General features: G+C 36.2%; 1 protein-coding gene across 2 annotated transcripts; it reads right to left on the bottom strand.

Moving 5' to 3' along the window:
* Positions 1-736: 736 nt before the first annotated feature.
* Positions 737-14,661, bottom strand: LOC114193094 (uncharacterized). Of its 2 annotated transcripts, none has more exons than XM_085665729.1 (8): positions 14,489-14,661; positions 14,214-14,317; positions 12,428-14,072; positions 8,746-8,801; positions 8,410-8,643; positions 8,017-8,308; positions 1,458-1,654; positions 737-1,213 (listed from the first exon to the last, which is right to left on the bottom strand). In XM_085665729.1, the coding sequence occupies exons 3-8, from the start codon at positions 13,913-13,915 to the stop codon at positions 1,060-1,062; spliced, it is 2,421 nt and encodes an 806-aa protein (XP_085521855.1). In that variant the 5' UTR covers positions 13,916-14,072; positions 14,214-14,317; positions 14,489-14,661; the 3' UTR covers positions 737-1,059. The 2 variants fall into 2 exon arrangements, with proteins under 2 accessions (XP_085521855.1, XP_027938594.1); XM_028082793.2 differs by having other exon boundaries at positions 14,214-14,302.
* Positions 14,662-14,872: the final 211 nt, after the last annotated feature.

Below are 14,872 nucleotides of genomic sequence, written 5' to 3'. Positions count from 1 at the left end.
AGTTCTCCATTCAGAAATTTGGAGAGTAGAAGCAAATAAAAGAATTTGGAGAGTAGAAGCAAATATAAAAATTTGGATTAGAAGCAAATATAAATTGATCTTCTCAAGCAGTATATAAACTGAGATTCTTATTGTCCGCTTCAATTTGTTTGTCAGAAATCACTGGACCTGTTAACTTTCAATGCAATTGCAACTTTATAGAGAATTGCCAAATATACATAATTGTTGCTCTTAAGACCAATCACCTGTAAACATGTGACGATCCAACATTTCCTTCGTATCACAACTTCTAACTTCAAATACATGCAAGATCTGAATGATACGGATATTTTCCATATTCCAATTAGCGGAGTAAAGAGTTGGATTCACATTGAATAGAACTAAACTTGAAAAACAAACACGCAGTGTATTTGTGTCAAAGCAAACTAAGGTTCACCACCACCAGGGAGTCGACCTTTGTATTTAGACAAATACACAATTTTTGTCAAAACAAAACATGCACATAGTCTATATAGAAGAGTACAGGAGAATAAAACTCTCCTAACCAATGACAATAAAAACAGGACACATAGGCTTGCTGCATAATTTCCACAACAATCGTTGTAGCAGCATAATTTCCGCAATGTTTATCATGCATACCTTATAAATGCAAACAACAGTAGGTCTATTTGAACATAGCAGGAATTAGACCCCAAAGTTCAGAAATAGAGAACCTTATATACAGTACTGCAAAAAATTTAAATGCATAAGTTGGCATTGCCCTTTATTTCCACAGTCAAACGCTTAAATGCGGATCGTGGTGTACATCTGATGGGTCAGTATAAGTTGCATTCCTCAAAAAATAGCACCTAGGAGTTACTATAGACAGGGAGAGAGCACGAAAAATAATAATCAATTTTGTCTACGGACCTATTAGCCTACATCGTGTACCTTTCAATAAAGAGGTATCAACTAGAAACATTTAACATATGGTATAGATTACTTTAATGCTACTTTGTATAACAGGGATCAGCTACTATGAATACAGGATTAATATTGACAAAAATTTTACAGAACACACTAGCAGTTCAAACCCCAATCATAAGGCTGATAAATCACCTTCAACTCAGAAGTGGCAAGTAGGTCCAACAATAATTCTGAGTCGGCAGGATGTAAGTAGCTTGACACATGCTTCAGGACCTCTGCCTCATTTCTACCAAAATCTACACTAAACCTGAGTTTCAAAATGAAGAAATATTAGAATCCTCAAACTCAAATCAATTACACTTCTACTTATTCGAAGTTTTACGTAAGTATATTAATGTATATTTATATTTCAGAGATACTGCTCGTCTTAAATACTTTGAACCCAGCCAAGTATAGAATTTGAGAAGTTACCTGAGAGCATCAATCATATTTCAAGTCTTAAATTAACCTAAAGCACATAAATCATATTCCGAGTCTCTTTAAGAACCTACCACTTAAGGATCTTAGTGGCATGTGCAACCTTTGCAGTAAAATCTATTGAAAGGCCTCCATTTCTTAAGAAATTACGGGCTGCATCCATTAATTCTCTGTCAATGTCCCCGGGAGAATAGCACCGAAGTGAGGGTCCTGATCGAGTACCATATACCAAAGCAAAATGAATAAGGGACTCCGGGAAAGGAAGGGCCACCTAACAAAAAAGGAGCGAAAAGTGAGCATCAAATCAGTAGCTATGCTTGTGGCAACTTCGTAGAGAAAGTATGTGAACCAAACACCAAAAAGTAAAGCATTACATACTCAGACCTACAAATATGACCTAGGAAAAGCTTTCATGCTTACACCCACTTGAAGCCATGGTTAATCAAATCAACAGAAAATAAAACAAAATAAAAACATCAAGTGTTGAAGTAGATACTAATAAGGATTTAAAGCAATATAATTTAAAAAGAGAATTAAGATAGGTAGAAGAGAATAATAAAAAAACAGAGGGGTTCTAGGTTAGGTTAGGAATCTCTTAAATCTAAAATCATAATATGATGACTAGAAGATGTTGAATAGAAGTTGTTAGAACGACATGCAGCTCATCTATCACATATTAAATGAGGTCATGCATCACATGTTTTCATAGCCATTATGATAGCAGCCCAAGCAGGCAATTGGAGAATAGGCCCAAACCCATTATTTGGAGAGTGTATGAGAGGAGGAATAGGAGGGTGAGAGAATGATGAGTTGGCACGAGAGTGTTTTGTGCAGGAGAGTTTCTGTTATACTGAGGAGGAGGATGAGGAGAGAAAGGGTATCATTGAGTATTGGAAGTTTGTTATGGGCAGGGGGCAATAGCTCTCTATTGGAGTTAGGCTCTGTGGATAGAATCTGATTTCTGTATTTCCCTTTGTTTTTGCCATTCAATAATACTAGGATTTATTCCTTTCTGTGTGAATTGTCCTTTCTACTATAACTATTCTTTGGGTTTCCAACATTTTGGTCCTACCTGTCGGATATTCGTAGGGGTAAATGCCACCTAAATCGAAGAAGCAAATGGAAGCAAAAGTGGACGTGCTTGAGGCTGATGTGGCCAGCCTTAAGCTGACGGTGGAAACTATTCAAGCTCAAAATGCGTTGATCATGGATAAGTTAGATGCCTTGAATGATCAGCGAAGAAAAAGAAAAACAGGTGACGAATCTGATGTTGACAAGGAGGAAGAAGGAAGTGTTTATGACGAAGAAGGACCAAAAGTGATATCCACTAAGAGAACCACGACTCAAAGGATTTCGTCAGGGGGATTCAAGAAATTACAAGGTGATTCACGGGAAGAGTTTAGTCAATCAGTCAAGGAAATTGAGCTTTCGATGTTTGATGAAGACCCAGCAGGGTGGATTTCCCGAGCTGAAGTGTATTTTCAGGTGCAAGAAACACCAGATGATGTTCGTGTCAACCTTGCCCAGCTATGTATGGAAGGACCGTCAATCCATTTCTCTAATTCTCTTTTAGAGGATGAAAAAGAGTTGTCGTGGGAGCAGTTCAAAAGGGATCTCGACCATTATGGAGGCAGTCGCTAAGGGACGTTTTTGAGCAACTCTCTGAAAATAAACAAGAAGGGTGTTTGGATGACTATATTCATCGATTCTAACGTCTTATTGTGCAAGTAAAACGTGTTCCAGATGAGCAATATTTGGGGTATTTTTTTGCATGGCCTGAAAGAGGAGATTAGGGGACATGTTCGGAGGCTACTTTGTGGCGGGCAAAGTTGTTGAATCTAGCTCGTGCTATTGAAAGAGAAGTTGATGGAAGTAAGGGCGGTGGGTATCCAAGCCGAAGCAGTTTGGGTTCCTTTAGTGGATTCGGGGCCAGGGAAATAGAAGGAATGGGCATTCGGGCTGGATTCATGTGGGTCTTGGAAAGGATCATTTCAACGAGAAAGGACTGAATAAAGGACGTGTTGGGTTTCGGCCAAGGAGGATAAGACAGATGAGCCTAATAAAAAGAATTTAAGTACGCTGGATAGAGGAGGTAAGCACTTATCCCTACAGGAATTAAATGAATGCAAGAAGAAAGGACTATGTTACAAATGTAGAGGTAAAATATCAACTTCTTCACCAGTGTCCTGACAAACAATTGAAGGTCATGTTGTTGGAAGACGATGAAGTTGCGGATGACAATGGAGATTTTCAAAAGGTTGAATTATGTGACCTAAGAGATTCGGATGGTGAATGTACTATGTTGCTGTTGGGGAATTTGATTTACCACCATCATGAATAAAGAGCATGCTATTACTTTCCAGGAAGGATAGTGAATGTGAGACCCTATAGATACCTGCACCACCATAAAGATGAGATAGAAAAGCAAGTGAGGGGGATGTTGCAGTCGGGAATTATTAGGCCCAGCCAAAGTGTTTTTTCTAGCATGGTCATTTTAGTTAAAAAGAAAGATAATTCATGGAGGTTATGCGTGGACTACAGAGCTTTTAACAAAGTTACAGTGCCAAATAAATTCCCAATCCCTGTTATTGATGAATTATTAGATCAAGTGCATGGAGCTAAATATTTCTCTAAGCTGGACCTAAAATCGGGTTACCACCAAGTGAGAGTTAAGGCTAGTGACATACATAAGACTGCTTTCAAAACCCATGAAGGTCACTATGAGTATCTGGTTATGCCCTTTGGTCTGCATGCACCTTCAACTTTTCAAGCCTTAGTGAATGACATATTTCAGTCTATGTTCAGGAAGTATGTTCTAGTGTTTTTTTATGACATTTTCATCTACAATAAAGATTGGGAGACCCAAATGCAACACTTAGCTAAGGTGTTACAGGTGTTGTTAGATCAAAAATTAGTGGCCAACAAGAAGTGTCATTTTTCTCAAGTTGCTATTGAATACTTGGGGCACATTGTTCTACTGAGGGTGTGGCAATGGACCCAAGCAATGTGGACTATGTTTTGAAGTGGCCTGTCCCAATAAACACAAAAGGAGTTAGGGGTTTCTTGGGTCTCACGAGCTACTATAGGAAGTTTGTTAAGATTATGGGAAATTGGCTAAACCTTTAACTGCTCTGACTAGGATAGATGGGTTTAGATGGACTTCTGTTAAACAACAAACTTTGGACCACTCAGGGTTTTACAGAACGTATAGGAGGTTATTTGCGAATCTCCATTGGCATGGGATGAAGGAGAGGGTTCAACAGTTTGTCAAATAATGTGACACTTGTCAACTGCAAAAATATTTAATCAGCTCTCCTGGGGGTTTGTTGCAGCCTTTGAATTTTCCTTACCAGATCTGGGAAGAAATTTCCATGAACTTCATTACTGGCCTCCCAAAGTACAAGAGATATGAAGCCATTTTTGTTGTTGTGGACCGTTTGTCAAAGTACAGCCATTTTATCCCAATCAAACACCCATATATTGCAAAAATTTTGGCTGAGATTTTTGTCAGAGAAGTTGTTAGACTACATGGCATTCCAGCTTCAATCTTGTGTGACCGTGACCTAGTTTTTGTCAGCATTTTCTATAAGGAGATCTTTAAATTGCAAAGAACTCAGTTGAAGATGAGTACTGCCTATCATCCACAAACAGATGGTCAAACTGAAGTTGTGAATTACTGTTTAGAGACATTTCTGCAATGTTCCATAGCAGATCAACCACAGACATGGGTGTTGTGGGTGCCATGGGCTAAATATTGTATAACACCAATTTCCACCGTTCCATAGGAACCACCTTTTGAGGTGGTGTATGGACGGCTTCCACTAGTCATTACTAGATTGCTTCCAAGGGAGACATGTGTTGAAGCCATGCAACGTGAGTTGTTAGACCATGACGAGGCACTAAGTCAACTGAAGCAACATCTGCTTCAAGCTCAAGGGCGCATGAAAAATCAAGTTGATGCTAAGAGAGTGGATAAAAGTTTCAGCATTGGAGAATGGGTGTTCCTTAAGTTGAAGCCTCTTAGGAACCAGACCTTGAAGTCTAAGATTTGTCCTAAGCTTGCCCCTAGGTACTCTGGTCCTTTCCAAATTACAGGTAGAGTAAGGGTTGTAGCTTATAGACTTCAACTTCCTCCGAGGTCACATATACATCATGTATTCCACGTGTCACTCCTCAAAAAGGTTGTTGGGACTTATGATATTGAGAAAACTTTGCCTCCCGGATTAGATTTGGAGATTGTTGGAGATGTTGTACCTGCTGCAGTGTTGGCCACTCGTAAGGGAGACCAGCCGAAGAAGAGTTTATGATTAGAAACCAATTTCCAGATTTCAGTCTTGAGGACAAGACTGATTCTCAAGAGAGCGGCATTGATAGCAGCCCAAGCAGGCAATTGGAGAATAGACCCAGGCCCTTTATTTGAAGAGTGTATGAGAGGAGGAATAGGAGGGTGAGAGAATGATGAGCTGGCACAAGAGTGTGTTGTGCAGGAGAGTTTCTGTTATATTGGGGACGGTGAGGAGAGAGAGGTTATCGTTGAGTATTGGAAGTTTGTTATGGGCAGGGGGCAATAGCTCTCTATTGGAGCTAGGCTCTGTGGACAAAATCTCATTTATGTATTTCCTTTGGGATTTATTCCTTTCTGTGTGAATTGTCCTTTCTACTATAATTATTCTTTGGGTTTCCAACACATTAATAATAGGAAGTGTTAGTAATTTCATATAAAATAGAGATAAGGTCAAAGTATCGTATATAAACAAGTGTAAATTTTTCCTAATTAGTTGCCTTTGTGGGAGTGAATAAGGTCTAAATCTACTCTCTAAGACAGTCCAAGGATTGTGTGGTCATATCTCGAAGAAAATATGCTTTAAACATTTTAGAAGAAACAAGAATGTTTAATGTTTATCTTGTGGAGACACCAATGGTACCTAGTGTCAAACTTGTACCTGACCAAAGAGAACTTGTACCTAGTGTCATATCTTGGGAGAATAGACAACTAGTTGATAAGCTAAATTACCTCATTGTAACTTATCCTAACAATGTCTTTGTAGAGAACGTAATGAGTCAATTCTAAAACTCTTCTTGTGAAGACCATTGGGAAGCAGTTGTACTGATGTGAAAGTATATATTAAGAATGCTTCTGGCAAAGCCATTATTTACAAAGTTAAGGGAAATACTCAAATTGTTGGATATTCTGACACTAGTTGGGCATGGTCACCAAATAATAGATTTAGGGTAGTGTTTTTATTATCATGAAAAAATAAGAAACAAAATGTTGTGACAAGATCAAATATAAAAGTAAAATACAAGACAATGACACTTGTGAAATTGTGACTCATGGCTAAAGAAACTCCTCAGAGTTAAAATTTCACGAATATTCTCAAATACACCTTATGTTGGCAACCAAACAACATTTGCATTGCCTCTAATCCTATCTTTACGAGAGGACCAAACATATTTAGTCAAATTGTCATTTCACAATAGAAAAGTTAGAGGAGTACGGAGACCTCACCACTAGTTTTGTCAACTTTAGTGGATAATTGAAAGACATATTAACCAAGCCTTTAAGAGGATCAAAGATCAATCATATTTACAGCAAGATGAGAACATATGACTTAGATGCTCAAATCTTTTATAATAAAAAGGTATCTTTTACAATCTTTTAGAATCAAGAATATCTAGAATATAAAAATGTTTATATTTTTTTCTTATCATAGTTTTACAATTAGAGGATATCATATCTTCTTTGTTTATTGTATTGATTTTGCTTTACCATATAAATAAAACACTTGTTTTGCCTTTAGAAACATATGATTTCAACTTAACGTCTCTTCATTTCATATAGTTTAAGATTGTTTCAAAGTCTATCTTAGTGAAGTTTGTTAATCATATCGTGCTTTAACTATTAGGCCACCCATAAATATTTATTTCAACTACCAAATATACAACCTTCAACATTGGGTGTTGGGAATCTCATATCAACTAGAGATATGATCAAATTATAATATACCAGTATAAACATCATCTTACAAACTGGTTAAATTAAGCCTAAATTAAATTTCTAAGAGTAAGTATCACCAATTTAGTCTTATCCTAGAATATAGCCTCAATATATGGATATGTGAATGTATATAATGCACGGGTATAAAAATATACGTAGGTATTCAACATAACCTATGTACCTCAAAATCAGTCGATTTCACTTGAGCAATTCCATCCTTTCCCTCTCACCCTCTAACTTCTAAAGAAAGTCCTATTGATACTAGATTTATAAGCATATTATTGAACCTAGCCCAATATTTCAAGGTGCAAATCTTAAGTTTGTCTCTCATTAAAAAACATGCTAGTCATGTAACTACTTACTAGAAGGAAAAGGTAGAATAAAATAGAGATCCTAGATTACTAAGTCACTAAAATTCAAATTAGTATAGGGGCTGTAAAGAGAAAACGGGAAAGTTCCGGTCTAAAGAATAAGGAGGATAAACTTTGAAGAGCCTTTTATGTAGTACTTAAATAAAGGTGTTGCTGTAGTATAAAGCAAATATAACGCCATGGGAATGCAAGCAAAGCTAACTCATGAATGAACACCTTCACTTTAACGGTTGAACGAATTAAAATAGAACAAAGATATCTTACCCTTAAACGTTTATCTTTTGCACCGAATGGCTTCATAAGGGTGTATGGTTGTCGCTGGTTCGCCCTCAAAATGCCATTTTGAATGGCCGAAAGAGAGTAGGTGAATCCACCAATAACATATTGGAAGTCTTCAAATAATTTCCTTCTTTCGAGTGCTCCAGAAGGGTGACCCCATACTAAGATTGCATGGATGGTCATCATATTATATAGATTAATAAAAAAAGCAAGCTTCTCTTCTCTAGACAAATCGCATACTTCCCCTCTTTGGAGCTCTTCTATTATTCTTAGATATCTAAACAAAAATACAGTTGTATAAATAACAGAGTTAAGTTCTAGGAATAACATCGTTAAATGGCACTTCTGAGTAAGTAAGCCAAAAGGCATTAGAAAAACCTTGCAAACTCCTCACTTCCATGCATACTTCTGTAATCAACATGACGTCCATCTTCAGAGGCATAGGCTTCAAACATTGCATAGGACAAAAGCCTCAGCCTCGATGCAACTTCTGTCATAGGCTTAGGTTTAACAGTAATTATCCCCCTCGGAATGTTGTAACAAAAAGATGCCACAGTTGGATCGTCATCCAAAAACCGATATAGGTGATTACCATCCTCAAATAGATTCTCACTAAAGCAAAACAAAACAATTGAACATGTAAGAATTTTCATTTCTTTTGTTTAAAATAAAACGGAAATTAGAAACACCAAATGGAGTAGTACTTGGACTCACTCAAAAACATGCTGAAAGAAGAGCTTGCTGGCAAGTTTTCGTGCAAACTCAACAGCCTATACCATCAGACAAGAATAAGGAAGATAGAAAAGGCATTCTGAAGATAGAAATTCTGAAATGGTATTAAATGAGTTTGATAAACAACGGATATGCTCGACCATGTGATCGTTAATAAAGGAAGACTAGAATTCAAAACAGACAGTTGCTCCAGAAAAAGCTTTTGAACAGGATAAATGTCACAAATATTAAGAGGTGAATCCGTTAATTGTATTCACCTAAAACTCATAATGAATTTGCATGCATCTCTAACTTCTTCCATATTATAGACACACGTCAAACAAATGGCAACTTCTATGAAGACATTACATCAATTCTCTAATGGTCAGTTTGTGCTTATTTGAAAACAAAAATGTTTTCTTTGCAAACTTTATAAATATAAATATATATATATATATATATATGTGTGTGTGTGTGTGTGTGTGTATATGTGTGTATGTATGTATGTATGTGTGTGTGTCTAATCTGCTCATTTTTAAATTAAGCTATTTTTTCTGCTTTTTTAAGAAACAAATCTCATCCACTTTTAAAAAATGAATTTTTCCATTACTTGTTTTAGATACACTTATTTTAAATTTAAAAAAAAAAAAAACTGAATTTATTTTAAATTTAAACAAACTGACCAAATGTTATTTGATACTAGAAGTCTCAATACAATAAATAGGTTGCTCAATTCTATGTAAATATTAATTTAGATAAACATGCTTTATAAATGCAAACGGAGAGAAAGTGTATCACTTAATTTTCACAACAAATCAGCAGCAGCACAGCGCAGACCTAAAGTACAAATTTCCTTGGCTTTTTACCTTAAAAATTATTCCCCTTCCCATCACAACATGGAATGAAGGAAAAATAAAAAAGAACGCCTCCAAAGGAAATGAGTTAAGTTCAAGAAAATAAATTCATTTTAAGGTTTATTTTCTTCTATTTTGAATAGATGTGGATCACAAGTAAATTCAAAGTAAGGATAAGCTAAAAAAACACAAATGACAGAAGGAGAATCAATTATTAAAATCCATTGCAGCAACCTGAAGGACAAAGCATCGAGAAGGAACAAGCTATAAGAAAATAGAACCAACATGTGCAATGAGGTAGTTCCTTCGAAGGAAGAAAAGACCATGAAAAACTAAAAAATCATCAAATTATACATCTTATAACCTTCAGGAATAAAGATAAACCAGAGATGAGGAAGTATACCATTTGTCTTTTGTTTGTAATATTAACTATTACTAACTATTAACAAGCCAAAATGGGAAATGAATGTGTTAACCAACAAGAAAGAGAGAAACATTGAACTGAAACCGTGTGCTTATATGACAATTAAGATGCTTTATTTATTTTGAGAAAAAAGAATTTATACAATAAATAGAGGAGATCTAATATCTTTTAATAATAAAGAAATGATACAGGAATAAATAAAAGTATTTTTAATAATACATATTCACTAAACTTGACAACTCCAGTTGTGATGTCTCCAAACTGCAGTTTTTCTCTTATGAAATGACATTCCACCTTAATATGTTTGGACCTCTCATAACAGACAGAATTAGAAGTAATGTATAATGTTGCCCAGTTGTCACATATTAGGTGCATTTGGAAACTTTATTCAAAGTTAAGTATTTTGAGTAGTTGTTTTAGTATATTTAAGTGACTAATATCATTGTCTTGTATTTTGCTTTTGCAGTTGATCTTAACACAACCTTTTGTTTCTTACTCTTTCACGATATTAAACAACCTCCAACATGACCAAGATATTGTTTTAGTTGTACAATACCATCCTTATCATTGCCTACAATGTCTTTCACATATACAATGAACAGGACCATCCTTAAGAAGAACGACAATAAAACAAAGAATGATCCACATTATTCCGTATTCTTTTAAATTGTTGGATAACAATCCAAAACTGCCCAAACCATGCATAGCGTTATTGCTTGAGGCCATTAAGGACCTAGTAGACGACATACCATGTCAGGTGACACCTCCTAAGCAATAAAGCTAGAAGGTTGTTCCATTTAGACTTCATCAAGGTCACCATGAAGAAATACATTTTTTATGTCAAGCCGAAAAAAAGTCTAGTGGTGAATAACTACAATGAAAAAGGGAAGTTGAATGGATGTCATTTTGGCAATTGAAGAAAAAGTGTCAATATAACCTTGGCCATAGATTCATTGTCATATTTTGGCAACTAACCAGGATTTATAGAGAACAATGTTTCCATTGGGTCTTGTTTTAAGAGTGTATAGCCATGACAACCAACAATTGATTTGCGAATTGATTTGTCCGTTGGAGGACAAACCAACTCCCAAGTATCTCTAATTTAAATGGCACACGACTCATCTCATCTCATCAATCATCACTTGTCACTACTCTAAGTGAAATAAAGTTTCATCTGAACACATAGAAATGAGAACAAAAGATAACAAAGGCAAACAAGTATAACATATGGTGGAAAGTTGATGAGAATTGAGGTTTATATAGTGAGGAGAAGGGTTACATGTAGAACGTGTACCTTTTCGAATAACAATAGGCTAATCATTTTCAGAGGAAACTAGATTCAGCAATATGGGAGATAGTGTCGGTGAAGGGTTATATCATTATCCATTGAAGATGGGTCCCATATTGAAATTTCAATAAGTTGTGTTGTGAATAACATTGATATACCTGAGGAGGTGTTGGAGAAACATTTTATGGCATAGTCATCCAGTGGCAATGGTAGAAAAGTGACTAAATATGTCATCATTAAAAGGAATAGATGTGTAGAATGGAATAGACTTAAAGAAAGAGAAAACAAAAGACACAATACCTATGAAGATCAAGAGAGAAACATTGATACCCTTTTAAAAACAATAATATCCCACGAAGACACTTGAAAGATAGAGGAGAAAATTCAACCATGTGTGAAGTTATTTACAAAACATGTGGTACCAAACAAAAAGCCACTTCATTTTAGACTCTTCATGAAAAAAAATCTTGTTAGATTCCTATACGAAAGATTATTTACAAATTACCCCTACCACATATATTTTTTCATGCAAGGAACAAAACAAATGATGATATGACAAGTGTGCGAACGAAAATGTGGAATTTTTTTCATGTAGAGACCAAAATGAAGACTATAACTTTCACATAGGGACTACATGACAAATGATGTCAAATAAAGAGACCCAATCTAATACCGTTACAACTTTAGCAAACAGCAGGAATCATTTTTCATATAGAAATTAAAATGTACAGCTTTTACATATAGGAATCAAAAAGAAAAATGATACCAAATGTAAACACCAAGTTTTTAATTTAATCTAAATAATATCTTAAAACAAAAGCTACCAAATACAAGCTACAGGTACAAACTAAGCTAAACCATAGTCTTTGTATTTTGTGATTAAAAAGAAATCAAAAGCAATTAGGTTCTCATTTCTCAAACATTGATTCCATTTAACTTAATAATAAAGCTTTAAGGGACACCACACAAAAAGGACAAACTTTCTACAGCACTAATTGCATGACTATTATTGTTTCGGGCAACCAAATTTTATAGATGCATTAAACGATTACACTTGGGAGAATATACAATGTTGTTAAAACACACTAGAATGTCATCGAAACTTGAAATCAAGCTTACCTCCTTCCTTTCCAACAATTGATCTTCTGATAAGAAGTCCACAGCATCAGAAGCAACGAAGCAGTTAGTAAACCTCCGCATTTTGCAAAATCGGTCCTTCACAACAATGCATTCTTTCATTTTGCGGACAATTAGAGCCATTTCATCAAGCGCCCCTCTACTGGACACATCATCCTCTCCAGAAAGTGGCGGAACTGGGCATTCAAATGATGGTGCTTCATTAATAAGGTAGTCAATCTTCTCATTAAGTTTGCCAGACTCACTTAAGGACTTTAGTGTACTCAAGCCTCCAATAAGTATTCCATTGAAAAAAACCTTGGGAATAGAAGTAGATCCTGAATTCTTCTCCAGCTCCATCTTTCTACTAGGAAAGACATCAATGTTGATTTCAACATATCTAAGCCTTTTCATATACAAAAATTTCCTAACTTCTTTACATTCTGGGCACCCTAGTCTTGTGTACAATATAATCCTTCCTTTCATGGGTATGGGTAGTGATGGACCTTCATTTATAGGTTCCTCCCTTGAGACAGTTCTATTTTCAGCATCAACAGATGACGTTTTAATATAATTTAAGGGATTCCAAATTGTTTTCTCCACTGTCTTCTCAGGAACCTCTTTCGTATCACTTTCTCTTGATAAATATGAAGGGTCCTTACCCATGTCATCAGATTTAACCACAGTATATTCGTCTCTTTTTACAGAAAGGCGGCGAAGCACCATGGACACTGCTATTATACTTTTCTCCTTAACAAAGTCTCTAAGAGATTTTGTCTTCTCAACCCCACGTAGATTCTCCGGATTGGTGTGCAAAGTATCCATAGATGTGCTGCAGCCAGCTTCAGTTCCAGGAACCACAGCTCCACCAACATCAGGCTCCAAATTATTGCCCTCTGAAGTGTTCTCTGTTTTTTGATTCATTTGTGCAGATCCCACGCTTCTGCTGTCATCCTTCTCTATGAACAAACCCTGCCGCACAAAACTATTATCTAGGCTTACTTCTTGACTTTTAGGCTCAAAATCTCCACTGTCTCCCTTAACACCTGAACACTCTTGTCCAACAATGCTAACTTCAATTCCAGATTCCATGGAATCACTATCATGATCCTTTTGAAACAAGTCATCTGGAACCGTACCGGTCTCCAAGTTTTCTTGTTGAGGTCCACACAGCAAATCGCAACTATCCCCCAACCTCCGACCCAACTGAGATTCTCCGGCTACATTGTCTTTTCTTTCCTCTTGAATATTCAACTCTACATCTATCACCTCATCCACCCTGTTTGGCATACTATGCTGCTCATCATCAAACTTGAGGGCATCATGACCAATATGCTGATCATTCCCAAACTCAGAGCAATCACAGTCTACATTTTGAGTTTCTGCCCGCACTGAGTGTTTTTCCCTATGTTCTTCACTCAAATCCCCTTCTATCTTTCCAACGGCCCGAGGACTTCGCTCATCTGTCTCCTCTAATTCTTTCTTTTCCATGGTAATGCAACCAAGAATCACATTTTCCACACGCTACATAATCTAGGCGCCACAACAAACTCAACACCACTGTATGTTAACAACACTGCTTCTGACTTGTCTCCTAATGAAACCAACGACGAGTGTGCAACACTCAAACAATAATCAAAAGCAAACCCTGAAAGTTACATGAAATTAAGGAGCCAGAAAGTGAGAGGTAGTAGCATCAGTAAGTTAACCATGAAACAAGATCACTGCAGGAGTAAAAAAAATCGAATTTATTACCACACCAACACAAGGCCTTCAAAATTTAGTTTACCTTTCCTAATTAAGACCCTGGTGCCTTTCGCCTGTGAAAACTACAAGGGGCAAGGAATTGCAACTCATTCCAAATGTAATTTGCAAACTCTGAAAAATAACAGCCTGATTAATTTGATAAGGTTGGTTACACATTAGAACTCGAAACACATGTTTGGTTTTAGCCAAACCAAACAAAGGGTTTTATGGAAAAAGATTACAACAAACAACGCGGAAAAACAAAATGAGAAAATTGGTGAATGTAAAAAGAGAAAATGAAAAGGAGGGGGAAGTTACCGATCCGATGAGAATTGAATTGACGCAGAAAAAGAAGACAAGAGGAGGGGTTAGGTTTGTGTTGCGTTGCGCTGCGTTGCGTTGGAGGTTTGAGTAGAAAGTCGAAGGTTGTAAGGGAAGGATGATTCAGACAGCAGGAGGAGCGAGAGAAGCGGGAAGTGCATGGGCCAAAACTTAAATTCCTACTAAATACAATTTTAATTTATATATCATCATATTTATGTGAGTAACACAATATATTTGTTTATCAGCGACACCGTATATTATTAATGCAAAAAAAAATATACATTCAATTAGGAATTATTTAAATTAATTACTATTCAAATTCATAGTCCCTCCCTCGTAATAATTTCTGATTATTTTAATAGCAATATTGATGCAGTA

Source organism: Vigna unguiculata, chromosome 8 (assembly GCF_037176805.1).
Source record: "Vigna unguiculata cultivar grain cowpea cultivar isolate G323 ecotype 2 chromosome 8, ASM3717680v1, whole genome shotgun sequence".
Lineage (NCBI taxonomy): Eukaryota > Viridiplantae > Streptophyta > Magnoliopsida > Fabales > Fabaceae > Vigna > Vigna unguiculata.
Note: the sequence above shows the minus strand (reverse complement) of the source record. Positions and strands in the feature narration are given on the sequence as shown.

Bases quoted from the DNA above. Each gene is read 5' to 3' on its own strand.
- LOC114193094 (XM_085665729.1), bottom strand. From the start codon at position 13,915: ATGGAAAAGAAAGAATTAGAGGAGACAGATGAGCGAAGTCCTCGGGCC. The intron at 8,802-12,427 runs GTAAGCTTGATT...CTGATGGTATAG, and splicing joins AATTGTTGGAAAGGAAGGAG to GCTGTTGAGTTTGCACGAAA. The intron at 1,655-8,016 runs GTAAGATATCTT...CTTTTTTGTTAG, and splicing joins CAAAAGATAAACGTTTAAGG to GTGGCCCTTCCTTTCCCGGA.